Source organism: Sinocyclocheilus anshuiensis, unplaced genomic scaffold, assembly GCF_001515605.1.
Source record: "Sinocyclocheilus anshuiensis isolate Anshui unplaced genomic scaffold, SAMN03320099.WGS_v1.1 scaffold1015, whole genome shotgun sequence".
NCBI classification, from domain to species: domain Eukaryota; kingdom Metazoa; phylum Chordata; class Actinopteri; order Cypriniformes; family Cyprinidae; genus Sinocyclocheilus; species Sinocyclocheilus anshuiensis.
The window spans coordinates 1,829,324-1,856,915 of record NW_015546029.1 but is presented as its reverse complement, the minus strand read 5'-3'; the positions used below and the strand labels follow the sequence as shown (position 1 = coordinate 1,856,915).

Below are 27,592 nucleotides of genomic sequence, written 5' to 3'. Positions count from 1 at the left end.
ATGTAAATGTAAATGTAAATGTAAATGTAAGCATTGATACAAGCATTCATATGACAAATTCACAAGTGTATGAAAAAAAGCAAAACAGTCACTGGTATGAAGTGGCCTTTTTATTCAAATGCTGTAAATGCCATTTAATTCTAAATACATTTTAAAACATCAGTTACACATTTTATTAAACATTTATTGTATATAACAGATTATTTACAGCCACATTAGAAATTATTATATATACCACAAACAATAATGGTACATCACATTGTGGAGAAAATGGATCAATAACTGTGGAAAAGGTTGATGGATTCAGCTTTCATGTTGAGGTTATCTGGATATAGTGTAGGCTACTATATATGATTCAAAGATATTCTATATACAAAATAAAGAACATAAGATAACATTCACATCAACACACACACACTCAGGACCTTAGCGTCGGACGAGGTGATCGCGGATCTTAAAGCTGATGATGCCCAGTATCACGAGAGCAGGCAGGAAGGCGTAGAGCAGGAGGAAGTCTTGTGTGTAACGTGAAAGAGCTCCAGGATAACCCTGATCTATGATCATATTTCCACTGTCCATCAGACATGAACCTGGCAAACCTGCTAAAGGTGCTGAGTGAGAGGAATGCTTATTCAGAGGACATCCGTGTGGACAACTTATGCATTATATGTTAAAGACTCCATGAAATCAAATGTCAAGTCACAGTCGAAAACAGTCGAATAATATTGATAATATTTGACATGCTGTGGGTAATGATGTAAAGTAAAACCTACTGGCTTCTCACTTCAAATTCTTATTTCCATAAGAAATACATTAACACAGAAACTATGCTTGTGAAGCTATTTAATGGGGTCCATTAAGGAAGAAGAGGAAGAAGATGATTTTTCTTACTGCAGGTGAAGTTCAGGCCATAGAACTCAGTGACGATCCAGCCGTACTTCAGCCACTGGAACACCACAGGCATTTGTTTAAAACTCCTAAAAGGATAAAACATTTTATGAAATGTCACACTTAAAGGTATAGTAAAAAAAAAATTTTTAAACAAAAATTCTAAATTTGTTTCTTCATCAGAACAGATTTGGAGAATTTTAGCAGTACATGACTTGCTCACCAATGGATCCTCTGCAGTGAATGGGTGCCGTCAGAATGAGAATCCAAACAGCTGATACAAACATCACAATAATCCACACGACTCCAGTCCATCAGTTAAGGTCTTGTGAAGCGAAAAGCGGCATGTTTGTAATAAACAAATCCATCAAGACATTTTTAACTTTAAACCGTCACTACTGGCCAAAACACCATAATAGTCCATATTCTAAAATAACACTTCCTCCAAGTGAAAAAATCAAATCCATCACCTGTTGTCCTCTCACATCAAAATCCACCAACATATTTGTTTAGAACTGTTTTGGACTATTCGTGCTTGACGGTGCTTGATCTGTGCATATTTCTCTCCTGATTCATATAAGACAACTTGTCAACTGGAGAAATATTTTGGCAAGACGCAACAGTTTGATGTTAAAAAACTTCTTGTTGGTTTTGTTTATTATAAACATGCAGCTTTTTGCTTCACAAGACATTAACAGATGGACTGAAGCCAAATTGTATATTATTGTGAATTTTTTATCAGCTGTTTGGACTCTCATTCTGACGGCACCCATTCACTGCAGAGGATCCACTGAGTAAGTGAGTAAGTGATCTAATGCTAAATTTTTCCAAATCTATTCTGATGATGAGACAAACTCATCTACATCTTGGGTGGCCTGAGAGTGAGTAAATTTTCAGCAATTTTTCATTTTAGGGTGAACCATCATGACATATCATGTCATGTAACTGATGGAAATTTTATCCAATCTATAATGCAGAACATAATGTCTTCAATGCACAATATGGCAATGTTGAATAAATCAAAGTCATTTCTTCACCTTAGAAATCCAGATCCCACCATGATTCCAGCTACATTGAGTAGAGCGACCCCACTGTTGACCATATTGTGGTCTTGAACGACCCCCAACAAGACCAGTGTTAAAAGTTCACCTATGATGTGAGGAACCATGACCACGGCTGAAAATCACATGAAGCGCACAGGATCTGGGTTCATGCCAACAGTCCTGAAACACCAAAGCACACACAGAGAAACAGCATGAGGTCAAGATTCTGAGGACATTCCCCTCAGATTTGAACTGTAGTTACCCTGACCCGAGCTCTGATAAACTCAATAGCTCACACGAACACACCCATACTTACCAGTACAAGAAAGAGGTGAAGATGAACACACTGATAATACTGAAGGGCAGGATATGGATGATGTAAGCCAGAAACATCTGCCACTTCTGGTACAAGCCATCTTTACTCTCCTGGTCAGCGATGGCTCTTAAAGCAGGAACTGTTTGAAAAGATAATATTTTCAGGCAGGAAGAAAATGGCAGACAACTTTTTTCCAAACTTATTGAGAACTATATATGTATTTAAATAGCATGAAAGTGAAAATACAGTAGCAGACCAGTACCAATTATGTGTTATCGCAAGTGCTCTAAGTTCATGGTTAAGCAATAATCATGGGCATGCTGGAGCAATTTGTGAGATGCGATCCCTTATCAGCCAGGAACTGATATATAAAGGACAGGAATTATTTCTCTAAAGCACTGACTTAATCAAAAAGCATAAACATTTTTTTCTCCTTTGTCTGTACCAATTACCTGTGTATAATTTAAACTGCATGAAAGTGAAAATACAGTAGCAGACATGTCTTGTGTTACCAATTATGTGTTATCTCAAGTGCTCTAAGTTCAAGGTTAAGCAATAATCATGGGCATGCTGGAGCAATTTGTGAGATGTGATCTCTTATCAGCCAGGAACTGATATATAAATGACAGGAATTATTTCTCTAAAGCACTGACTTATTCAAAAAGCATAAACATTTTTTTCTCCTTTGTCTGTACCAATTACCTGTGTATAATAATATTATAAGATATTGTTAAGTTAACTGTGGATGGGATACTCACATAAAGCTACAGCATTCCGCATGGAGGGCACTGCATGACTACACAGGACCCGTTATTCACCTGTGCCGTGTGTTTGGGAGGCGTGTGCGTCTGTGCGCACGCTCAGTTCTACTGCAGGTGAGAACGGCCCGTCTCCCATCTGATTGGATGCTGAGACCTTCACCAGGTACACCTGACCGGACTGAAGATTCTCCAGCAGGGCCATCGTGACGCTCCCTGACAACGAGGGTAACATTATTAACCAAAAATAACATATACACCTATCAATAATTTACATCGTAGACTCGAAATTACTGTGGACCTCGTGGGAAAATTGTTTCAACTGATTTGCAAATGACTTTTATCTGCATTCATTAACTGTGTGAATCTCAAAGACAAATAATTCAAATAAAAAAAAGATAGAAATGTATACTTTTCATTAAGACAAGATTATTTAGGTTTAAACCAGAGATGCTCAAATTACGGGCCAAAGCTGGTCCATAATAACCATTGATTTGGCCAAATCAGGAAAAACAACCAATTAACTGACATTTGTGAATGCATTTGCAAATACTTTGATATATAACCTAATAATTTGCAATAATATTTTCAGTTTCCATTTTAATTTTAGTTTAAGTTTTAGTAATTTTGTTGTGCATTTTTGTTCATCTTATTTGTTTTTTTCTTAAATATATCTGTTTAGTTTTTATTATTTTTAGTATAGTTATTTAGTTTTAGTAATTACTTCTTAAGTTAGTAGTACTTAAGTAATTAAAGTAATTCTTTAGTACTTAAACTAAACAAATATTAGAAATGTCTTGGTTGCCTTGAAAGTATAATTGAAAGCCTTTTTAATATATTTTATTTCACTTAACATGTATTTTATTTTAGTTAACATAAATGTTTTTATTAGTTTTAGTTAATGATGATAACACTGTTTGTTGCTTTGTTAAAATGCAATGCAGCAACTTTTTTTCTCATTGTTTTCAAACCTCACAAATAGTGGAATATAAATATTTTGCATAAATATTTTTCTCGTTTGTCTGTACTAATTACCTGTGTCCAAAAGCACATGGCTGTAATTAGTCATGTTTCATTTAAAAGAAGACAAATGCTCAACAATGAATGTGTCCTCTGGCTCCAGAGATATTTTTGACTTATTAACTGTGGATGAGATACTCACATAAAGCCACGGCATTCAGCATGCCAGTATAGGGTGAGGCACCCATGGATTGGTAGATTATGCCAATTCGGTCCTGCACGGCACCTTTAGTCATATCCTTATCCAGTTTCATGACAAAAAATGCAATGAAGAGGCCGTAAATGAGATTCTGAGAGAGGCGCATGAGAACGCCCATCCTGTTACGAGACATATTACGCACTGTCCGCCTGTGTGTAAGAGAGAAGGAAATGCATCAAAAGTGCTTCATGCGGTAACCTCTAAATAAACTAATTTTATTTACATGAAAAATGACTAAATGAACCACAAACCAAACTCATTTTAAAAGTCAGGACAGGTAGAAAAAGCTCTTTTAAGGCATATTTTTACTCTTTACAGTGTAATTTCATGACAACAAACAAGGCAGAGGGGCAAACAGCAGATGAGACCAGGCAAAGAATTGTGGGAAATGGAGTCCAGGATGGAGTGGCAATGGAGTGGGGAGGAGTGCCCTGTGGTGGATGTCCAGGGCACTCCAGCTGGTGATTGTGACAGTCAGTGTCATAGCTAGAGTTTTACCTCAGGAGGATATTCAGTTTGGACATGCAGTTGGGAGACTCCTTGCTTTTGAATGGGATCATGGGTTTGTCTGCTCTCTGGCAGCTTTGCCCGATCCTTCCCAGCATGCTTTTATAGATCTCTGAGTTCTGGTAGGCTGACGTGATGTCATGCATGTGGCTGTAGGTGGCGGCTTCCCTCTCGCTGCAGCGTGTGTCCACAGAGGTCAGATCAACTATCAAATAAAAAAACATTTTATGATATTATATATATATAATTTTTTTTAATTACAGGAACACCTTGAATACAAGCTAATTCATTCGGGTTTAAGCTGAGAAAAAGAAGGTGTTCTGACTACTTCAAAAGTCATACCATAAAAATTAAAGGTGTTGCAGTACTAAGGACACTCATATCCACAGCTGCTGAAGAAATCCACCATCTGTTCAGGCTCCCCACAGAACACCAATTCCCCTCGGCTCATGATTGCTATTCTGTCAAAGATCTGCAGATATTTATATACCTTTCAGTCATCTGACTTTGTATCATGAGGGCTATCACAATTCATTCTAACATAATTCACTGCGCTTAATGTAAAATATACTAATTTAATATCACTGTTTTCATATGCACCATGGTGAAGACGCATGTTTTTCAGGTTAGTTTTGGGGTAAAATATTTTTTAAAAGTCTCTTAAATCATTGTATTAAATTATTATTATGGTAATACATTACAATAAGGTCCCATTAGTTAATGCTAGTTATTGTATTAACTAACATTAACTAACAATAAGCAATACATTTGTTGTAGTATTTATTGATCTGTTAGAAGTAGTTAAAACAATAATTGTTCTTGTTACTGTTTTATCTTGTTTTATTTATTTTTTTAAATACAGGCAAAACCAGATAAAGACATGCTTTTTTTCTAGTTGCTTATTATTATTTTTCTAGTCTTATTTTATTTATATTTTAAAAAGCATGTGAAAAAGCATGTGAAGCCACATTATTCAGTTAGCTTTTAAGTAAAAGCTTTTTTTGCTTTTATTTTGTTATTGTTGCTTTTGTGTTTTTGTCTGTTTTTATTCATTTTAACAAGTAAAATTATCATCGTTATTATTATTTTTTTTATTATTATTATTATTATTTTTTATACATGCAAATTTTATATATATATTATATATATTTTTGCATCATCAACATTTTTGGTCCATTTCTCCAGAAGAGACTCAAGGATAAATACAATATATGACACTTTAAAAGTGAATTTTCATCATCCTAGCACAATAGGCCTTCAGGTTACCAGCCCTGAGCATTAGCCACTGCAATGGCCATCTGTACAGTTAAGGGTTTCAACAGAATCAGTTCCAGAGGCATCCACTATGTCTGCTCACCCTGAAAAGTTCTGAACGGGGCTGGTGGATGGTCACTATGACGATTCGATCTCTTCTGGCCAGTTCAGCCAGCAGCACCACTATCTGATTAGCCGTCATGCTGTCCAGTCCTGTGGTCGGCTCATACAGGAGAATCACCTCTGCCATGACATAATGGAAAATGAAAAAACATGAGAAGAAATGAAACAAATGAGAAACTTTCTATAAAGTTCACTTTCTGTCCTATGAGAGACAACTTTTGAGTGTCTTCTTAATTCAAGTAATTAAAGCAATTAATAGATTTCCCTTTGTCTAAAGTTAGAGCCAAATTAATTGGCTGATGGATTCATTTACTGCTTGATTGGAGAAGGCAGCAGATGAAAGCCACTTATAATTGCTGGTTTGTGTTCAGTTTGGAGTGGGCTCGACTAATCCATAGTCCATGGTCCCAGGTGACCCAGATAAAGGATCCAAAGGGACCCACGGCTTATATTAAAAATGTGATAACCCTGTCTGCCACTTTTAATATTCTACTTCAGTCCCTTTCACTCATTTGTCCATTCCTCAATAATCCTTTGAGGGGCTTTGGGTCGCTGTGCTGGTCGCTCTGCATTTAAATAACATTTAGTCTCTCTTATGTGCAAGCATGGAAATGAACACACACTACACTGTGTTTGTACACTAAACATAAACAAACATTATGCAATTATGGGTTAGTATTAACAAGTCTCAGGCAGAGGGCAGCTCAGTTGGGTCCTGAAGCAGCTGGCTGGCAATGGAGACCCTCCTTCTCTCTCCACCAGAAATGCCTGGGAAAATGTGGCCTCCAATCACGCTGTGAGCCACGTGTCCCAAACTCAGCTCTACCATGACTGCAGCTACCTAAGATGGATCAAACAGGGATCAGCTTATTCAAATATGAGTGATGTCTCCATCATAACTTCATGAAAGTTAAGGTATGTGTAGGTATTTGAGATTTCTGTATGCATTTAATTTTAATTGATTTTGATGTCCATATTTCCATATCTGTGGTGATATGGCAAATATCTGTGAAGGGAACGAGCTCACCTTCTTGTGCCTCAGAGGAATGTTTTCTCAAAGCAAGCTGAGCAGTGTATGTAAGAGTCTCCTCCACAGTCAGATAGCTCAAGAGATTGTCACTCTGAGAGAGTAAAAAAAATCTATGTAAGCATTCAAAATAAAGCTATATATTTCTACATAAACAACAATGCAATCAGCCTGAGATGCATTTCCTGTATAATGATGTAACTCGCTGCTTAACAACTATAGTGCGATGCATCGTTGCAGAAACAGGTAGCCGTGTAATAAGTTCTGCTAATGAAATTTATATTCAAGATCACAGCATTTCTCAGAGAGGCTGCTGTAGTGAAATCATCTGAGGACTACTTTGCTGTTTTCATTCCCTGCTGTTTTACTTTATTTCAGGTTTGATTCATTGTGGGTTCCCTCTATTTCATACTCCGGGGTTTCCTTACTCATTTATGCACATGTGCACTCTTTAAAAATGATGCTGATTGTAGACATGCTAAAATACATAGATTGAATTGTACATACATATTAAATAATGGAAAGAATGATATAGAATGTACAAGAAACTATGCTGACCAACTTTGGCAACACCCCCCCCCCACACACACACAATATTTATGGTAATGGTATACAATAGTAGTATAGTAGTAAATAGTATTTTGTATATTCACAAAAGAATTTTAATTGATGACAAATCACAGAATATTTTATTATTGAAGCCATGTGCTCATCCAATTAGTGCTGACCTCTGTTGTTATGTGAAGTGTGCATGTATCAGTGGGTAGAGAACCTGTGCTTTAAGTTAGCCGTAAATGCATTACGGTGCACATTATCGACACTTACAACACTTCACAAATTGTAAACTTTGCTCCTAAGTTTAAATTCTTATCTGTATCTTCGGTTTAGGTCTTATGTTTATCTATTCCTTTTAAGATGAGTCAGAAGGTTGTGGATTTGTGCGTCATGTCTGTTTATATCTGTAATTGTTGTGCAGTGAAGTTCACACTGCTGAAATTGGACTAGAAGCAATGCTACTATAACTTCCACTATTGTGCAAAAAAAAAAAAAAAAGTTGAAAAACTTTAACTTCACATACGTTTAGCTCATGAGACACCATTTAATTACTGGACTAGATTTATAGCTTTTTTGCATCTAAATTTAATCTGTAAAAATGACCTGCAATAATGGCCGTCTCTCCATGCTTATTTCATTTTCCGGAATATACACATGAATAGCTCAGGAGAATAATGTAATGAACTGTGTAATGGCTAATTTCAGAGTTAACTCTACAAATGAACTTTTCTGCTAACTTTACTGTATTTGTTTAAGTTTGGTTGTGGCAGACTTGACCTTTAGTTACCTAGCCAATTGCTTTTCATCTACTGTATATATACTTAGTTTCTATAGTTGACCAAAGTTAAGTCACATGTTGCCTGTGATATTTAGATTGACATGCACATTTACAGTGCGCCTTGGATGTAAATGTATTATACATTCTACTGTTTTTGTCCAGTAGAATGGACAAAATAATTTGTCCACTGTGATATTTTCTGTTTAAATCACTTAAAATTAAAAAATTATTCACTGGCTTCCTGTTAAATATCGAGTAGAGTATAAGACTCTACATCTCACTTTTAAAGTTCTTCATAATTTTGCACCACAATATCTCTCTGATTTGCTTCATATTTACATCCCGAAACGTACTCTCAGATCTTCTTCATCTGTTTCCCTTGTTGTACCTTCTGTTCGTCTGGCCACTATGGGGTCTAGGGCATTTAATTGTGCTGCTCCTAATCTCTGGAATTCTCTTCCACAATCAATACGAGAAAGTGACTGTCTGACTACTTTTAAATCATGTCTTAAAACTTACTTGTTTAAATTAGCTTTCTCGGATCAATTTTAAAGTATTTAATGTCAATAGTTGTTGTTTGTTGTCTTGATTTTATGATTATCACTCAACTGTACGGTGTCCTTGAGTGCTCTGAAAGGTGCCTTTAAATAAAATGTATTATTATTATTTATTATTATTATTATAAAATCAAGGTTGGAAGGATGACTGATTCCAGGGAGTGAATTTCCAAAGGGGACGGAGTTCCAGTTTGAAAACATTGTATTTTTATACTATTTGTCACCACATAATATTTGCATTCATTTAAAAAAAATATATGGTTAATTTTTTCACTTCTTTGAACACTTGAATTATCAGAACTTAAATTGATATTTTAGTATATTGAAGTTTAATGTTTTGATTGTGGTATAATAGGTTTTGGTAATATAATCAAATGTTTGCTTATTTGTAGATCAGTACAAATTAAAACGCTGCACTAATCTTTAGTTGTCACATTATTTTATATTTTGATATTTATATTCTTATTATATTCATAGTCATATAACACAACTCACCTGGAGCACATAAGAGAAACAATCTTGAAACTGCTCTGTTTTTAGCTTTCTTCCATTCACAAAAACCTCTCCAACGAGTTTACCAGAATTCCCGATTCGTCCTGCTATAGCATCTAACAGAGTGGTTTTTCCAGAACCTTGAGAGAAAGACGTCAGTAAGCTTATTAACCTTTTGCTATATTATCATATGACATTGACATTTAAAGAAATTATATTTTCAACTGTATTTTTCAACTGCGATGTAAATTGCTTTATATAACACATTGCCTTGTTTATTCGAATACTGCTTATTCATTTCAGTGTCTTAATAAGGCATGTAACAAAGAATAATAGTCATCTGTGAGAACATGATTTATAAGTTGTTGTTTTTTTTCTGCTTCTTTTGTTAGCGGTCATGCTCTCAAACTCTAAGTAAATAAACAGAAAAAAATTCCTTAATCACTAATAATAAAAAATCCATTCACTATTACAATATCATTGTGAAATACACAAATGAACTCATACTGTAGCTAAATATTTAGACTGTATCACTATGGCATGCTGTGGGCTCTGATATGAAATGTGTTAGAACTCTGAGCATCATAGTTATTCTGCCTTTTGAGTCACTTACCTGAATTCCCCAGAATTCCAATTATCTGCCCACTGTCCACATGAAATGACACTTGATTCAGTATTTGCCTTGTCCATTTTTTTCTGAAAGATGAAAGGTCCCACCAGGGCCCTACATGTTCACTGTAACACACAAGCAAACAAAAAATGCTTATGAAATGGCCACAATAAGTGGTTTCCAGTTTGCCAGTATTTTGTTTGAAACTTCAATGAAATAACAAAGATGAATAAAAAGATTAATAACCCAACAGTTGTATAATTATTGCCAAAGATAAAGTCAACTGATGAGAAAATGTCAGATTGCTTATGGCATTTAAACTTTTATTCACCGATCGTTTCATGTTAATTGCATACTTAAAGACTATAATAAACTGATAACTTTGATAAATCTGGCCTTTGATTTGCTGGATTTTGCAGAGAAAATGATTATACACACACACACACACACACACACACACACACACACACACACACACACACACACACACACATACATATATAATACCAGTTATGTAGCTGATGTTGCTGTCAATAAGCACACATACTCTGAGTGGTTATTCTACAAATTATTTTTGTACAGTCAAGAAATGTTAAATTGTTGAAATTTAGTCATCTGCAAGCAATTCAGCAAATAAAAACATATTTTTAATTTAAAATAGTTGGATTTTGAAATTCTGTTCAGATCAATCCATTTTTATTAATACAATTGTGATATTTTCAAGGTTTCAGGTTTTACTGGAGGGGTTCAAAAATACTGTTGTGAAACTAAGTTTAACTGCATGTCAAGTTGTATATTGAAAGTATGTGCAGTAGAAAACATTAAGTTCCATAATATTGACATTTGTATTAAAATACAACAGCTGTTTGGTCATATACATGTATCAGGTGCAGTTGTCTGTTAGCAGCTAGACTAAACATATGAAGCTCCTGAACACATTCAGAGTGTGCTGGAAATAATATATATACACTATATATATATATATATATATATATGTGTGTGTGTGTGTGTGTGTGTGTGTGTGTTTGAAGAGTGTCAGTCCATTAAGAACTTAACAGTTTACCAATAACCAGGTGCTAAATTTTGCACAACTCTCACAGACTGTGAATTAAGACAATCACCCATTTCACTGCTTTCATGTCATGTCAATGTTGTATTCTCACCTCACGGTATAGGACACATTTTTGACGCTCAGGCTGCATGACGAATCGACGTAGTCCGGATTTGGTTGGGACGTTCCCGTCTCTGACACCACCTTAAAAGATCCATTTAACCCACTATTCTGGAAAACATCCTGCAATGAATATGAATGTAACTGACTCATTGTCTCTCATCGATGGTCAAACAAACTGTGACAGATCCTCGTCTACAGCTGTCTAAACACTCCAGCTCATATTGCACTGATGAGGCTGGAACCATAAACAGTGACTCTTATCAGTGGAACTTTGCTCCATTTGCTATATAGAGTGGCTTCTCTCTGCCACCTCTCAGTTTTTTCCAGGACAAGAGGAGCAGGTACTTCTCTAAGCGGGACACCTGACCAGAGGGGCACAGACCCCTTTTCTACCACGTCCACCATGTTAGACCAGAGTGTTTTCCATTCAGAAGACAGCTTCGGCTCTACAAATGACAAACAGTACAGGGTGAGTTCACCATGAACTAAGACTACACAACCAACTGACACAAAAATGTAAACTATATTCAAAGGATGTTTATTTTGTTTCCATTGTATTATTGTTGTCTTCATTTTCACATTCATAACAAGAGTATAGGATTATTTATTTCCTATTGATTATAGTTGAGTTCATTCAGGGTGATGCTGTACAAAATGCTCTGTTGCAAAATGGACCCTGAACCACAAAGAAGACTCCAGTTCTCTTATCTGTTTAACATTTGATAGATTTGATAAATAAAATGTGACCGTAATCAGTTTATGAGCAGCGTAATCTTAATTAAGCCTGATAAACATTAAACTAAAAGTACTGACTAAAATGCCAATAGTAACTGCATAAATTGTATTTACATGTAAATAATCGTGTTGTCAAACATATAGGTATTATACTGTGACATTTGCACTTTATGTCTCAACAAACAACAGGGTCAAGACGTTCTTTTCTCATCTCCAGAGGAGGACAGCAGTCTGTATTTTACTTACAGTGGAGGTCGCAATGAAGTGGAAGTCCGCAATCTCAACTATGAGGTCAGTCTTTTCAGACTGTATTCTTCCCATTTTCAATAAATTACTCCTCAAAATACCATTTTTCTACCTGTTTTTCTTCTGCTGAAGTACTTTTTAGATACTGAAAGAAGGCCTTCATTCATTTAGAAATTTTTCAGGAAGCAGATAAAAAAAAAAAACATGCATCAGGCCTAGAAATATGGATATATAAGAGAGTTATATAAAGACATAAAAGTCAAACTTTATTTTAAGTCTGTAAAGCAATATTAAATATGTGTTCTGAGTTAGTATTTTCTGGATGTCATACTAAAAAAAACGGTAATGCTTTACAATAAGGTTCATTAGTTAGTTAACTACTTTAGTTAACATGAACTAAGCATGAACAATACTTCTACATAATTTATTAATCTTAGCTAATGTTAATTTCAACATTTTACAAATGCATTATTAAAATCAAAAGTTGTTCTTGTTAACATTAGTTAATGCACTGTGAATTAACATGAACTAACAATGAACAACTGCATTTTCATTAACTAACATTAACAAAGATGAATAAATACTGTAATAAATGTATTGTTCATTTTTTGTTCATGTTAGTTAATACATCAGCTTTTGGAATACATTACATATGTAATGTATTACTATGTAATGTATTTACAATACATTACTATTTAATACATTACTGTATTAAGTAATACATTACTTAATACAGTAACTAATGGAACCTTATTGTAAAGTGTTACCAAAAACAAAACTGTTGGAAGTTGGTTTAAGAACAGGTGAAGAATGGCTCAGAAAGTGAATATTTCTGAGAAAAGCTCCAACCTAATTCGCTTGCCACTTTGATATTTTGTGCTAACAGGGGGTCTGGCAATTATTGTCTGATCTAAAAATAATTTTTGTGAAAATGTTCAAATATATGTAAATCAAAAATACAATATTAAGTTCTTACTTCAACCAAACACAATAATTTTTACAACCAAAGCTAATGATAAGCAAATAAAGTCCAACAAAATTGTCCCTCACAAATTACAATCTGTTGAGTTTATTAATTATAGGCCAGGCTTCAAGTTTTATACAGTAAATAATGGGTTTCCCTGCTCAGTGTCCCTGTCAATCAAGTGATCCTTGGTCTGAAAAAGTCTGAAGACCTCACATCTTATGCAATGACATTCAAACATTTTTAAGTGCCCAAACGCTTTGAATTTGATATGCATTTATATTTGCTCACATGTGGACATGGCAGCACAGATACCCTGGTATGAGAGGCTGTCCGAGCTTAAGATGCCCTGGGAGATGCACGGCAACAAGCAAACGGTCATAAAGGACCTAAACCTATGTGTGCACAGTGGCCAGATGCTTGCTGTCATCGGCAGCTCAGGTAGCCTATGCCAAACTTTTTATTGTCAAATTCTAAACAAAGCACAAGTGAATAAAAGCATCAAGAAAGCCAGAAAGAAAATACGTTTTGGTTCCAGGCTGTGGGAAGACCTCCTTACTGGACATCATAACATGTCGAGATGAGGGTGGCACCGTGAATTCAGGAGAGATTCTGATCAACGGGAAACCTTTCACACGTTCCCTGGTGAAGAAATGCATTGCTCACGTGCGGCAGGATGACCGCCTGTTACCGCACCTCACAGTACGAGAGACGCTGGCTTTTGTGGCCAAACTACGGCTGCCTGCGCACTTCACCCAGGAACAGAGAGATCAACGGGTGAGCAACTCAGATCATGTATGCTTACATAATGAACTAGATAAAGGTAATGCGAGCGTGACTAATGTGTTTGTTTGAGCTTCTCGGGTGGACGATGTCATCGCGGAGCTGCGTCTGAGGCAGTGTGCGCACAGGCGCGTGGGGAACGACTATGTGAGGGGGGTGTCGGGTGGTGAGAGGAGGAGGGTCTGCATTGCTGTACAGCTGCTCTGGAATCCAGGTGAGTCTGTAACACATCAACATGAATTGGAGACGTATGCTTAAAGTCAATGTGATAAAGTCTGCAGGATGATATTACTTAATAAAAGAACATCCTTGGTCGTACTGTTGATGAGTCATTATTATAAATAAAAATCATTTGTTTTCGTAATTAGGCAGTATCACGAGTGCTGCTGTTCTGAATATTCGCAGGTCTGTGATTGGACGTTGGCAGTAAGCGCAATTATGAGCATGTGTGATTTTATTTTTTGCAACATTTCAAATAAACAAAAAGTAAATATAAAGTAGCTTGCATTTCAGACATAATATTGGCTGTTGTTTTGTCTATTTTCGACCGCCATACGACCACACGGCAATGGCGTTCCTCAATGAATCAGTATGTTTGAACGAATCGGTTGATTAAATGATTCAACTGACTCTCTTTTGAACGAATCGGTATGAATGAATTTGACTCTAAAGTCAAATAATAATAAAGTCTAAAGAATCGAAGATCATAATAAAAGACTTTGGAAAAATTTTAAATTTAAATAAAATAATATTAAAATAATTAAATGATAATAATTAAATAATGAAATGTAATGACTTCCTCCGCCTCTGAAATAACTTTCTTTTTAGCTAACTTCACTTTTTTTACAATCCACTCATTTCCTGTTTTACACTACAAAACGTGGAATACTCTATTTAATTTAGAAATAGATTATAAGAGCAAAATGGCTTGCAAACCCCACTTTGTGCAGATTTCTAAAACCTTAAAAAAAATGTCATTAAGTGAGCTAAAATAAAATAACCAAAATAAAGAAAAATAAACACAATAAAAATGATTAAATTACTAAAAATGTACATGTAAATGTAAACAGAAAATTTAAAAATAAAAAATAATTCAAATTATTAATAAAACTGTAATAATATCTCAATACTAAAATAGCATTGGTCAAAACCATGACTTTGCTTATGTTTTATATGTGTTTTCAGGTATTCTCATCCTAGATGAGCCTACTTCAGGTCTGGACAGCTTCACAGCCCATAATTGGGTCATTACATTGTACCGTCTGGCTCGAGGGAACCGCCTGGTGTTGCTGTCAGTCCATCAGCCTCGTTCTGATATCTTTCAGCTCTTTGACCTGGTAGTGCTCTTGTCTTCTGGTTCAGCCGTGTACTGCGGTCAGGCCAAGGACATGGTACATTAATTTCCTTTTCTTGGGTACCCCTGTCCACGATACTGCAACCCCTCTGACTACTACGGTGAGTTGGACAGAGATCTGATGTCTATAGTTGAGCATGTGGTTCAGTTGTTGTGTCTGAACTGTGAATTTCTCATGCAGTGGACTTGATAAGCATTGATCGGCGCAGTCCTGAAAAAGAAGCACAATGTTTGGAGAAAGCCAGGATGTTAGCAGACCAGTTTGTAGAGAAGGTGAAGAACACAGAGGATTTCATGCGGAAATCAGAAGACTGCGGTTCTCCGGCACTGGATGCCCCTCAAAGGTAAATTTTAATAATCACGGGATTTGTTCTTTCACACTGAAGCTTTTTCTTAAATAATTTATAACCTCACATACTGTATCAATGAAAATGAAAAGCACAAGAGCTGATGATACAGTTTCTACACCAGCAGTGTTCCTCCCGTCTCGAAGAAGGAATCAGTGATCACAGTTTCCAAACAAAAGGATTGCCTGCCAGGAAAACTGCAGCAGTTCACAATCCTAATCAAGTAAATAAAGTGGAAAACACTTTTTTATTGTAAAATCTTGTAGCTCAGAGTATATCCTGAAAGCTGTTTCCATTACATCCCTGTTATTTTTTTAGACGGCAGGTATTTAATGACTACCGGGACCTGGTGACGTTGGTGGTTCATGGTTTGGAAGCCTTGCTAATGTCACTTCTCATCGGTTTCCTTTATTTTGGAGCTGGGGATGAGGGTCTTTCCATCCAAGATACGGTGGCTTTGCTCTACATGATAGGAGCTCTGACACCCTTTGCTGTGGTGCTGGACGTCATTGCAAAGTGTGAGTAAATTACAGAAGATTTATGTTTTTGGTGTCTTCTGAGTCCAGTGGCATAATATGTTGTTTTTCACAGGTCATTCAGAGAGAGCCATGCTTTATCATGAACTGGAAGATGGCATGTACTCAGTCACCTCATACTTTTTTGCCAAGGTAAATAAACTGCATTATGTAAGAGCTTCAGGAATGACAGTGGTGTCGATGTGTAGACCTTTGGGACATAGCAGAGCTTCACAACCGAATTGCTTTTTTCATGAACATGTAGTTACAGAGTCAAGAGTGTTGATCAGTTTTTTGACTTGGGTTTTGTAAAATGCATTACGTTAGATGCATGATTGAACAATGTGCAATGTTATTATTAGCAATATATAACAGCTAGTTTGGTCCTCGGATTTGACTGGCTGTGCAGTGATCATTGTTTGTATCATTAAACTGTCAGTTTGTGCTTTAGTAGTGTGGAATTTTCAGTGACTCTTTCTTCAAGTTACATCATTATGCCAGTAGGTGGCGATAAGTAAATGTCCTTCTGAGTGAGTAATTTGAATCATTCACTCAACCGTTTTGTTCAAACACACTGATTAAATTCAGGGACTAAACAACAGAGTTGTCATTGTTAACTAAATGTAAAACTATTCAAAATTGTTTTTGGTAAGTGAGATAAAGCTGAAGTAAAATATATATACTAAAATATAAATGACACTAAAATAAGATAAATAAGTCTATATTTATGATTCATTGAATCATTCCCTGAATTCATTAATTCAAAGATACTGATTCATTAGAGAACAAAACACTGCTATAGTGTTAAAAAAAAGTCACTAGCAATTGTCTGCAAATGTCTGTAAATGTATTAACTTCTGGTCTATTTAAGCAATTTATTAAAGCAATATACCAGTCTGTTGAATTTAATAGACTTTAACCATTCTATTTATTAGTAAATAAATGTTTCTAGTAAGACCCTTAGAAATAGAAACTTGTGAACAGCATTTACAGCATAACAGTTCAGTCAGGGGTGAGTGGCATGACAGGGAAAGGCCATGAGTTGAATATTAGCTCCTGTTTGGACTTTGTCAGCTCTTGACATTAATGAGATACTTCAAGCTCCAGTGTCTCTTTCAGGTCCTTGGTGAGCTTCCAGAGCACTGTGCCCTTACGCTGGTATACGGTGTGCCCATCTACTGGTTGGCTGGGCTCAACAGCGCTCCTGAACGCTTCCTGCTCAACTTCCTGTTGGTGTGGCTGATGGTGTATTGTAGTCGCTGCATGGCCCTATTTGTGGCGGCAGTCCTGCCAACATTGCAGACTTCGTCTTTCATGGGCAACGCACTCTTCACGGTCTTCTACCTGACTGCTGGCTTTGTCATTAGTCTGGAAAACATGTGGCTGGGTAAAAACATCATTGAGCATTTTATTTCAAATGAATACTAGATTCAAATCTGCAAGTATTCCTTAAATTAACACTGATTTTCATCACCAACAGTGGCGTCTTGGTTTTCTTACATATCCTTCATGCGCTGGGGTTTTGAGGGAATGCTGCAGGTTCAGTTTCGTGGGACCAGAATCCCAATCACTATTGGAAACATCACTGTAGAATTCGATGGGATTAAGGTGAGGAACGCTGACATGTAAAATACACACTTACATGGTTTCTATTCATGGACACAATTAAATTAAATGTTCAACTTTGTTTTCAGGTTGTGGAGATGATGAAAATGAACCAGTATCCACTGTATTCCTGCTACCTGGTGCTTATTACTGTTGCTTTTGTTTTCATCCTGCTCTATTATCTGTCACTCAAATTCATTAAACAGAAGTCCAGTCAGGATTGGTGAGGAGGACGAATCAGCATAAAGTCTGGTCCACACTGCAGCTTGTTCTTGCCAAGAAACCAACATATAAAATGCCCATCCACAGTACAGACCTTGGTTTATAAGCTGTAGCTGTCAAATCCAAACATGGCTCTTTCCACAACAAATATATTATGTCAAATATGTTGATAACATTGTACTTCCACTAACTGCCGCTGGATGGCAGTAATGTACTATGTTTCTGCACTCGTGTTTACTTAATTACTTGTTTTTTTTGGTTCTGGTAAACCACCAGAGCTCATGTTTCAACAAATGTACTGCAGCATGTCACAATGTAGATTTCATATTAACTTTTATTTTCTTTTGTAAATCAGAATCGTTTTGTATGTATAATATTATTATAGAACAGTGTACTACTACAGGAGCTTTGAAAGCTTTCTTAAAGATTTAGAAACTCAAATGCTTGTTTTATATATATATATATCAACACTGCACTGGTACAACATTCTGATCAACATGCTAGGATGTATTTGTTTGACTCCACATGTCTATTGTCATATTATTAATGCAGCATGACGTTGAACACATTTGAGTCTTTGAGAGAGAAAAACTACAACCATATGACAAATAGAAAAGAAAAACTACTGATCTGATGTCTCAAACATTACTTGTATTGAGCAATTAAATAAATAACCCAGGGTCAATGTCACAGGAATACATTTATACTGGAAATATTCCAGTCTCACATGACAGATGCCTCTTTAAAAAAGATATCTGACATTTGGTGTCAACTGTTTCTTAAAAAATGAGAGCAAGATACATTTTTTTTTTTTTTAGACTTTTTCATGTTTCAGTCACATAAATATTTATGTAAGTCCATGTCTGCCATGTAAGAAAAAATGCTTTGGTAAATCATAATTAAGAAATAAAAATAATAATTATGACATAAGTTGAAAGAATGACATGTCATAATAATGATATAAGATGAAGTCTAAAAAACAATAATGACATACTAAGTCATAATTGTGACATTTAATATAAAAATTATGAGAATGATGATTATGACAAGTCGAAATCATGAGATAAAATGTCAAAATTATGAGATAAAAAGTAAAAAAAAAAATAATAATAATATATACTTTTGTCAAGATTTTGATTAATCTCATAATTAACATTTTATCTCAGAATTATCTCATACTGTTTTGCAAATTTAGACTTTTTTATTTTATTATGACATCCACAATTCAATAATTTTAGTTTACCACACTAATATTCTAGTTATTTACCTATAATGGCTAATTAATCAGAGGGCTCGCACATTTACATGAAAAAGCTTCATTTCATGCTGAAAGAGAGGATGAATTGTGGATTAAATCTTTACAAATGTATGTGAATATTAGATTTGTGCTAACTTGAGATCTATAAAAATGTTGTGTGACTTGGTATGGATCAAATCTAGTGATCAACAATTTTTTTTCTTGTTATCCATGTTCGTTTTTGTTTTCATCGCCATTACTTTGCCTCTCTGATGGTCATAAATATGGTAGTTGAGTCTTAGAATATCTGACAGGGAAAAGTATAAATAACAATGCTTGTTCGAATGAAGGACATGCTTGTACAAAACGAGTATAAGATTCCGCAAAGACAAAAATGGCAGATCCATTTGAAGGAGGATTATTCCAAACTGTTTTGATATCATTTATATATAATTTTAAAATGTAATGATGCTTGTGAGCTTGCTAAGAGCTCTTGAAAAATAATGTCATCCCTCTAAAGCATCTCATCGGCTTTTACTCTGCCATCTGCATTTGGCTTGCACAAATCCTCTGGTCTTCTCTACCTCTCAGAGTGACTCTCCTGAGCTTCCTGATGGAGGAGAAAACAGTCGTCCACCTCCCTTTGAGACAGCCATCTGCAGGAGAATGAGCTGCACTGCAATACTATACACACAAAAAAAGATACACTAAAACATGCAGCAATGTTACATCTCTTAATAGAATAATACATCTTGCTGTTGTTAATAAATGTTCAAATCAATGTTTCTATTTTGATCTTTCTATTCTTTAAAGCATCCTGAAAAAAAAGTATTAATAATAAATGTTTCTTGAGCACCAAATCAGCATTTTGAAAGCATTTCTGAAGGATCATTCAAATCAGTTATTTTAAATTGTAATATCATTTTAATTGTAGATGAAACAATTAAATTGTAGATCAAATAAATGCAGCCTTGGTGAACATCTGAGACATCTTTAAAAAAAAAAAACATACTGAACCGAAACTTTTGAACTGCGGTGTATAAGAATTTAAATAAAGGTAAATGCATCTGTGAGTGTACCTGCAAATTAAAAATGTTGGACTGAATAGAGTGCTTGACAGAAGCCACTTTACTTAGTGGCTAATGTTTCGTATCTAAATCAAAACTGGAGAACCTGATCCAATATATTACTGATATTCAATGACTTGGTAATGGCTTGCAATGACAATACGGAGTCGTCAGATGTCAAACACACACTAGTAAAATGCAAGAAAAAGAAAACCAGAAAAGAAAAGCTGCTGCTCCAACGATCACTCCGAGATCTCTTTAGATTTCGGCTGACTACCACTGGATGGCAGCAATGTTCTGCTCATTTCCTTACACACTTTTGTTCAATTTGGCAAGATTAGAGCTCCGCTTTGGTAAACATCCATAAACCGCTTCTCTTTGTTGTAGTCTAAATGTTTATTTATTTAAATATGTAGAAGATTTTACTGCTAAAAGTATGTGCCAAAATCTTTTGAAAGGTTTTATAAGTCACACAAAAAAAGCATTTGTGTTTTAAAAGCTAGATAATGCACTTGTGCTAAATCATGATAAATGTATATTTTGAAGAAAAACCAGGATGCATGACAGCTTCCATGATTTTTCCAACGATATGTTTATTATACAGTATACATTACTACATAACTCGGCATAAATTGACTATATGGGCATATCACAAATCATCCATGTGTAATATAATGCATCTTATATGAACATATTTCCATTTTTAGAAGTCAAAACTTGCATTTGGAGGAAACATCTCTGATTGTGACACTCACTTCAGGAACAAAACAAAAAAAGGGTTTTGGGTTTACATTTATTCGCATAAATATCTATGTACACATTAACCATATCATGACATCATTATGAAGGGCAAAAAAACTAACAATCACAGTATAACACACAAGCTGTGCACATCTGTTGAATGTAAAAAACAAAACAAAAAAAACAATGAATGACTGACGGAAGTTGTTTTTAGCAGTCGGCTGGCTCCATGGACTCAGAGCGCTGCTTCTTCAGTTTGTCTGCGTAGAAACTAAATGACTCCTGCGGGACAACAAACACATTTTTATATATTTTTAGTCAGCAAAAGGCTAAACTAGACAAAATGCTCCAATATAATTGTACCTCGAGTTTGTGTTGTGTTGTTTTTCTGTCAGAATCAGTGGGTGCTGTGTGTAGTTGTGTGATTCCTGCCCTCTGGGGCAAACTAATAACCACACGGTCCAAACAAATCCTACGCTCTCGTTTCATCTTACAAACCATATTAATTCACAAATAACATATTTACTCGTTCCCCCTCCCGTAATTAAGCACAGGCGCCTCTATTTTTGGAAGGTGAGTGCTTTTAGAAGATTACAATTTCTCCAACAATGTATATTCCCTTATTAAAGGGGTAATTAAAGTCGATAAATAACAGCTGCTGTGTACAAGAAATGAGGCCAGATGTGAGCGGCACCTCAAATCTCTCCTTATCGCCTCTCTCCGGAGACTCTTTGTACTGTGGTATTAGCAGCGGCTGTGGGACCAGGAGGAAGAAGTGGAGTTGAATGGAGCGGGATGGAGTGCTACCTGAGATTGCTTTGTGAGAACTTAAAAGGTGCACTGAGAGCTTAGTGGTGCATGAGGGGGAAGGGTTTGTAGATGGCTGGCAGTCTCCTCTAACGCTGGTGAAAAACACCGGAGCAGGGTTCTGACAGATTGTCAATAATACAAGAGAGCGTGAGGTGGACTCTTTTATGGTACTGTAAAAGTAGGGGTATTTCAGGTGAGCAATTTGACATGAAACTGGACTCTAATCAGCTAGTGCTTGACCAACTTCAAAAATGGTTATTAAATAAAGAAGCCCAACATCCAATCACCATTCAAAAATCACAACTGCCCACACAATGTGTACACTTGTGGTTCATTAAGACGCTCAATGTTTGGAAGGGGGCAATTTGTTGCATAATACGTCAAGTAAACACATTTACATTGCCGTTCAAAAGCATGAGGTCAGTGCAATATATAATATATTCACAATATAAACAATATATAAATTATTCACTATATTTGTGATGATTTTGCTGGAGACGAAATCATAAATATCGCAAAAATTTGAATGCTCTTACAATTTGGCCATTAAGTTTCCTTCTACACTTTCCAGCTGTTTGTTGCCTCACGACTCCAGAGTATGAAAGCATCAAGACAGATGTTCAGTGAGTCAGTTCATACTGTCCATTGAATAGAATCAATTCAAAACTCTAAATGAACAATTTGCCTGCATAATCAATCAAAAACATTCATCAAAGTCTCTGTGAGGCAATTCTAAGCAAAAATATGTAGGTAAATACTGTGCTTTATTACATTGTATAAATATTTTTAATTATTACTAAATATGCTCATTTAATGAAAAATTCTTACATTTTTAATGATAGCATTTTTAAAATGATTTTTGACTAATTTTAACTATACTTTTTAGTTCTCAGAATAAGCATTTCAATCTACTACGCAACATCTACTTTGGTTTAAATTATTCCTCTTATTTAAGAAAAAAAAAGCACAAATATTCAATATGTATTAAATGTTAATGAATGTTGATGATTACCGGAGGCTCTTCAAAGGGAACAGGTTCTCCGGCTTCCTTGTATAGTAGCGCCAGTCTCTTGAGAGTCAACTCATCAGCCTTCACCCCCTCAGCTTGCATGCGCTCATACAGAGCCTTCGCTGAACTGAAGTCCTTGTCCAAACCTGTTGAGAGTGAGGGAGAAAAACATGCAGCATTTCATTCTGCACATATCAGGCCTCATGAAATAATAATGCTGTAGAGGTCTCGAAGTACTAAACGTGTTAAAGTTCTCACGGTACGCTGGCTAAAGTAGCCCCTCATTAGAAAACACGTGTTTGTATTAGCAAACGTGCCTCCTGTGAGACAGTCAATGCGTTATGCTTGTTGCATTTTTAATTGGCAGACTATTAACTGACTAGTTTTGCTATGTGCCTAAACAGTGGGTGACTCGAACAGGCCAGCCAGATGAATGTCTCTTAGGATGATGTCTATACAAGAACATATGTGACCCTGGACCACAAAACCAGTCTTAAGTCGCGATAACGAAACAAATTCAACCATTGTTTTTAACAAAGTCGTCTCTTATGCTCACCAAGGCTGCATTTATTTGATCAAAAATACAGTAAAAATGTATATACTGTGAAATATTTGTAATTATACATTTAAAATAACTTATATACAGTATATATACAACTTGTAACTTGTGTACACACACACACACACACACACACACACACACAACTGTTCAAAGGTTTGGGGTAGGTAAGATTTTTAATGTTTTTGAAAGACTCTTGACCAACAATACAGTCAAACAGTAATATTGCAAAATATTATTACACTTTCAAATAACTGTTTTCTATTTTTATAGATTTTAAAAAGTAATTTATTCCTGTGATGGCAAAGCTGAATTTTCAGCAGCCATTACTGCAGTCTTCAGTGTCACATGACCCTTCAGAAATCATTCTAAGATGCTGATTTGCTGCTTAAGAAATATTTCTTAGTACCATCAATGTTAAAAACAGCTGTGCTGCTTAATATTATTGTGAAAACCATTTTTTAAGGATTCCTTGATGAATTGAAAGTTCAAAAGAACAGCGTTTATTTGCAATGGAAATCTTCTGAAATATTAAAAATGTCACTTTTGATCAATTCATTACAAAAAAAAATAAAAATATATCACTGAGCCCAAACTTTTCAACTTTTAACCCCAATTAGGGTTGATGCAAAGAGTGGTCTTACCACAGCATTTCACCAAATGTGAATAGATATTCTCCTTCTCTGTGAAGTCAGGAATCAGCTCAGATAGAGCCTTGATTTTAGCAGCCTGTACAGGAAGTAAAATACAGCATCTTTATTCAAATACTGCGGGAGTATACTGTGCTTGATCTTGTGAATATTATGTGAATATCTTGTGAATATTGAAGTATGTGCATACATCTAATAAAAGTTCAGAGCATGAAGACTAGAACAAACCGGGTTTGTTTACCTGCCCCGGCTGCTGAGCTGCTCGTAACATGTATGTGAACATTGCATCCTTCTGCTCGTTGACAGCCGCACAGCGCTAAAACAATCAAAGAAGCACAAGTGACCTTAAAACTCTCAATACAAACATTTATTGCATATAACGTGTGTGTGTGTGTGTGTGTGTCTGCCCTTGAGCAAAACATAACCCCTTGCTATAAAAACAATTACTTGTATTTCCTGGATCCACACAGCAGGCAGTTAAAAGGCAAAGGGGAGCGTATGGAGGTGTGTGCAACTGCATGATGGAAGCGTGTGTTTTTGAATGTATCCATCTTCCATTACATCCTTTAGCACTCAGTGCAGCGCTCTATAGTTAAGGGTTAATTATACAGGTAATAAGGGAGTCAGGCAAATAACCACTTATTTCTTTATGAAAATTAAAATGTACAGTGTCCGCCCAATTTAAAGTACAATTATCTACACTTAGCCGTATAAAGGCTTTGAATTGCATCAGCGTGCTCCTGAGCTTTCAAGCGCCAGTGTGCAATTTTCACACTCTTTAATCAGGACAATATAACACAAGTTAAATTGCGGCACAGTGAATTCTGGAAGGGTAAACTGTGCCGTACAGAAACTGAAGGTCTTGAGAAGATTCAACAACCTCGAGCAGCTTCATCAAAAAGAAGATATTAGCAGGTATGAAGAAATCAGGCTGTTTATGAATATTCTGGGCATCTTTAAAGCAAGCATGGACTAAACTTTCTTCTTGCAATACAAGTAACATCGACAGCATTTGTGGCATAATAGCAATTTTTTAAAATCATGTTCACGTAGAATGCAAGAGAACAGGATCATGGATTTTAAAAGCTTCAAAACAGTATTGTAAAGCACTTCCATGCGCTTCATGTGTAATTTGAGGGGTAAAGTTTTCAAAAATGTCCAGTCCTTCCATTTTTTTTTTTCTAATTTCTACTGTTACTCAACGAGGATTTTTAACACATTTTATAAAGATTGCACTCAAAAAGCATAATTTCTAGTCAATAAATAGTGCGGAGTATAACTAAAACATTTTAGTGTTTCTTTTCATGATCACGTTCTGTTCGAGGTGGATATCTCTCTGGTTTCATTACAATTATCTTCATTCGTGCTTCAAAGATGAATGAGTCTTGTAGTTAGTGTGTAGTTTCATGTTTTAACCTTTAAACATTCTTGTTTATTTCCATTGCAGGTGCCTTACTCTAACAACACTTTTTTCTGTTGTCAAAAAAAAACTAAAAAACATTAAAAAAACATTATGCCACAACTTCTGCTGATACAGTACGGCTTAATTTGTAATGGAACCTGAAGAAAATGTCTGAGTTGTTGTGAAGAAGTCCAAATGTCTTCTAAAGGAAAGCATCATTCTGTCTTGTGTGTGTTAGTATGTCTGTCTTTTGAAACTGCTGGACTGCCTTGTGCTTTCTCTGGGTTCAGCGGCAATGAGGTCACATTACAAGCCAGTCATGAAAGCTGTGTGTTTCTCTTGCGTCTGCTGAATTAAAAGCTGCGGGGTCTGGGAGGCTTTTAACAAAGTGCTATATTAAATGAAAAGAGGCTGAGGTGGGCAGAGTACCTTTACTACAATCAGAGCAATTAAAACTACAGCCCAGCAGCTTCACTCCTGAGAGTTCCTCCCTGACACGATTCACGACACCTGCAACACGGCGAACAAGACCTAAACGAATATGCTGATCTAAGACTTTCTGTAAAATCGTCTTTTGATATTTAGCATTCCATCTCGGGGATGCTGTGAAGCAAAGCTTCCTGTTATTTCGACATCTCAAAGGATTTTACTCACTCCTGGGTTTAGTGGTACCTTAATGTAGCCATTTTGTTCCTCAACTCGCTAAAGTGCTTTTTGAAAGAGGGAGAGGAAAGATCTTACTTGAAGAAGAGTATCTAAGCGCGCAAAAATGACTGAATGATTAAAATATGAGACAGGGAGAGGTCAGAAAGAGCAGCGATCACTTGAGATGGAATTGTAGTTAGTGACGGGGTCAGCTAGTTCCAATAGCAACTCGAATTAGATTCAGCAATTTAGCAAGGTCACTGAGTCCTCATGCATATCTTGGTTTGTGAGAGACAGTACCTGCAAGAGGAACTTGGCCTCTTCTGTCCTGCCCGTGTCCAAGTACATCAGGAAGAGGTCTGTAGCGGCTCTGTAGGAGGCAAAGTGATTGCAGAGCCTTTCCACCATGGCACTCACTGGATGAAGAGAGAGATGTCAATCAATCACATGCTTCGACAGTGATTACTATGTTACAACACATCAGTGTGAGAAACTCACAAAGAAGTGCTAGAAGTCCATTCAGAAGTACTCAAAGGACACAACTGTTTATCAGTGGCTCTCAAGCTTTTTGACTTCAAGAACCCTATTTGAAGACTCCTCTGCCATGTAAGTACTATTTCGATATACTATGTTTTTAAATATAACGCCTTGTAATCTTTAATCAAAAACATTCATGTGCCGCCACCCCCTTGACTTACATGAAACAATCATCCATTTAGTCTGCAAAACTAATGTTCTACGTTCCAATCAAATGGATGGACAAAATCAGGTTGTTATACTTTTTTTTTTCTCATTCGATAGCTATTTTACTCGAATATGACAGAGAGTGTGTGTGTGTTGGGGGGGGGTTGGGGTCGTTGCTCACAACTTCTTGACTTTAACAAACTAGGAGTGTTAACATTAAAATAACCAACTGTATTTTAAATAATAATAACAAACTTTATTAAACGCAACGTTTCGGTCCACTGACCTTCATCAGGCAAATGAAGGTCAGTGGACCGAAACGTTGCGTTTAATAAAGTTTAAGAATTAGCAAGTATTGATAGTGTGCGGGTTCATTACTTATTTTTGATTAAACTTTTTGTTTGATTTTGTTCCCATGCACCTATCCTCGTTTCAGGTGTGCTGAGTTTACGTTGATTAAATAATAATAACTAAAATAATAATAACAAAAATTAACTAACTGTTCTTCATAAACAATTGTTGCTGAAGGGACAGATTAACATAAGAAATATGTCAGCTTATTTAAACATGATTTTTTTTAAACTACTTATTTTAGGTAATTTCTTAAATATTTTATCATCTTGCTGCCCCTTTCACTGTCGGAAAAAAAACTGCAAAAATTGTACAACAGCCACTGGTGCAAAGGCGGGCATCTTTGTACCTACCCCTAAAAAGTT

The 27,592-nt window shown here is 35.8% G+C and overlaps 2 protein-coding genes and 1 pseudogene across 2 annotated transcripts in view; 1 reads left to right on the top strand and 2 right to left on the bottom strand.

Moving 5' to 3' along the window:
• The window catches only part of abcg5 (ATP-binding cassette, sub-family G (WHITE), member 5), a 14,275-nt gene extending 2,818 nt beyond the window's left edge, over positions 1-11,457 (bottom strand). The window contains 11 exon segments of the mRNA XM_016499852.1: positions 1,926-2,111; positions 2,248-2,386; positions 4,168-4,373; positions 4,723-4,936; positions 5,074-5,203; positions 6,089-6,228; positions 6,817-6,949; positions 7,128-7,229; positions 9,521-9,657; positions 10,131-10,252; positions 11,291-11,457. Of these exon segments, the coding sequence (XP_016355338.1) occupies positions 1,926-2,111; positions 2,248-2,386; positions 4,168-4,373; positions 4,723-4,936; positions 5,074-5,203; positions 6,089-6,228; positions 6,817-6,949; positions 7,128-7,229; positions 9,521-9,657; positions 10,131-10,252; positions 11,291-11,451 (1,670 nt within the window). The 5' untranslated portion in view covers positions 11,452-11,457.
• Positions 11,458-11,472: 15 nt separating this feature from the next.
• On the top strand, positions 11,473-18,925 carry LOC107698750 (ATP-binding cassette sub-family G member 8-like; annotated as a pseudogene).
• Positions 18,926-20,967: 2,042 nt separating this feature from the next.
• lrpprc (leucine-rich pentatricopeptide repeat containing) overlaps positions 20,968-27,592 on the bottom strand; it is a 56,879-nt gene continuing 50,254 nt past the window's right edge. Inside the window, exons 34-38 of the mRNA XM_016499851.1 lie at positions 26,493-26,608; positions 24,387-24,461; positions 24,140-24,224; positions 22,940-23,082; positions 20,968-21,399 (exon numbers count right to left, since the gene is read on the bottom strand). Coding sequence (XP_016355337.1) covers positions 21,328-21,399; positions 22,940-23,082; positions 24,140-24,224; positions 24,387-24,461; positions 26,493-26,608 — 491 coding nt within the window. The 3' untranslated portion in view covers positions 20,968-21,327. The remainder of the gene's footprint in view (positions 21,400-22,939; positions 23,083-24,139; positions 24,225-24,386; positions 24,462-26,492; positions 26,609-27,592) is intronic.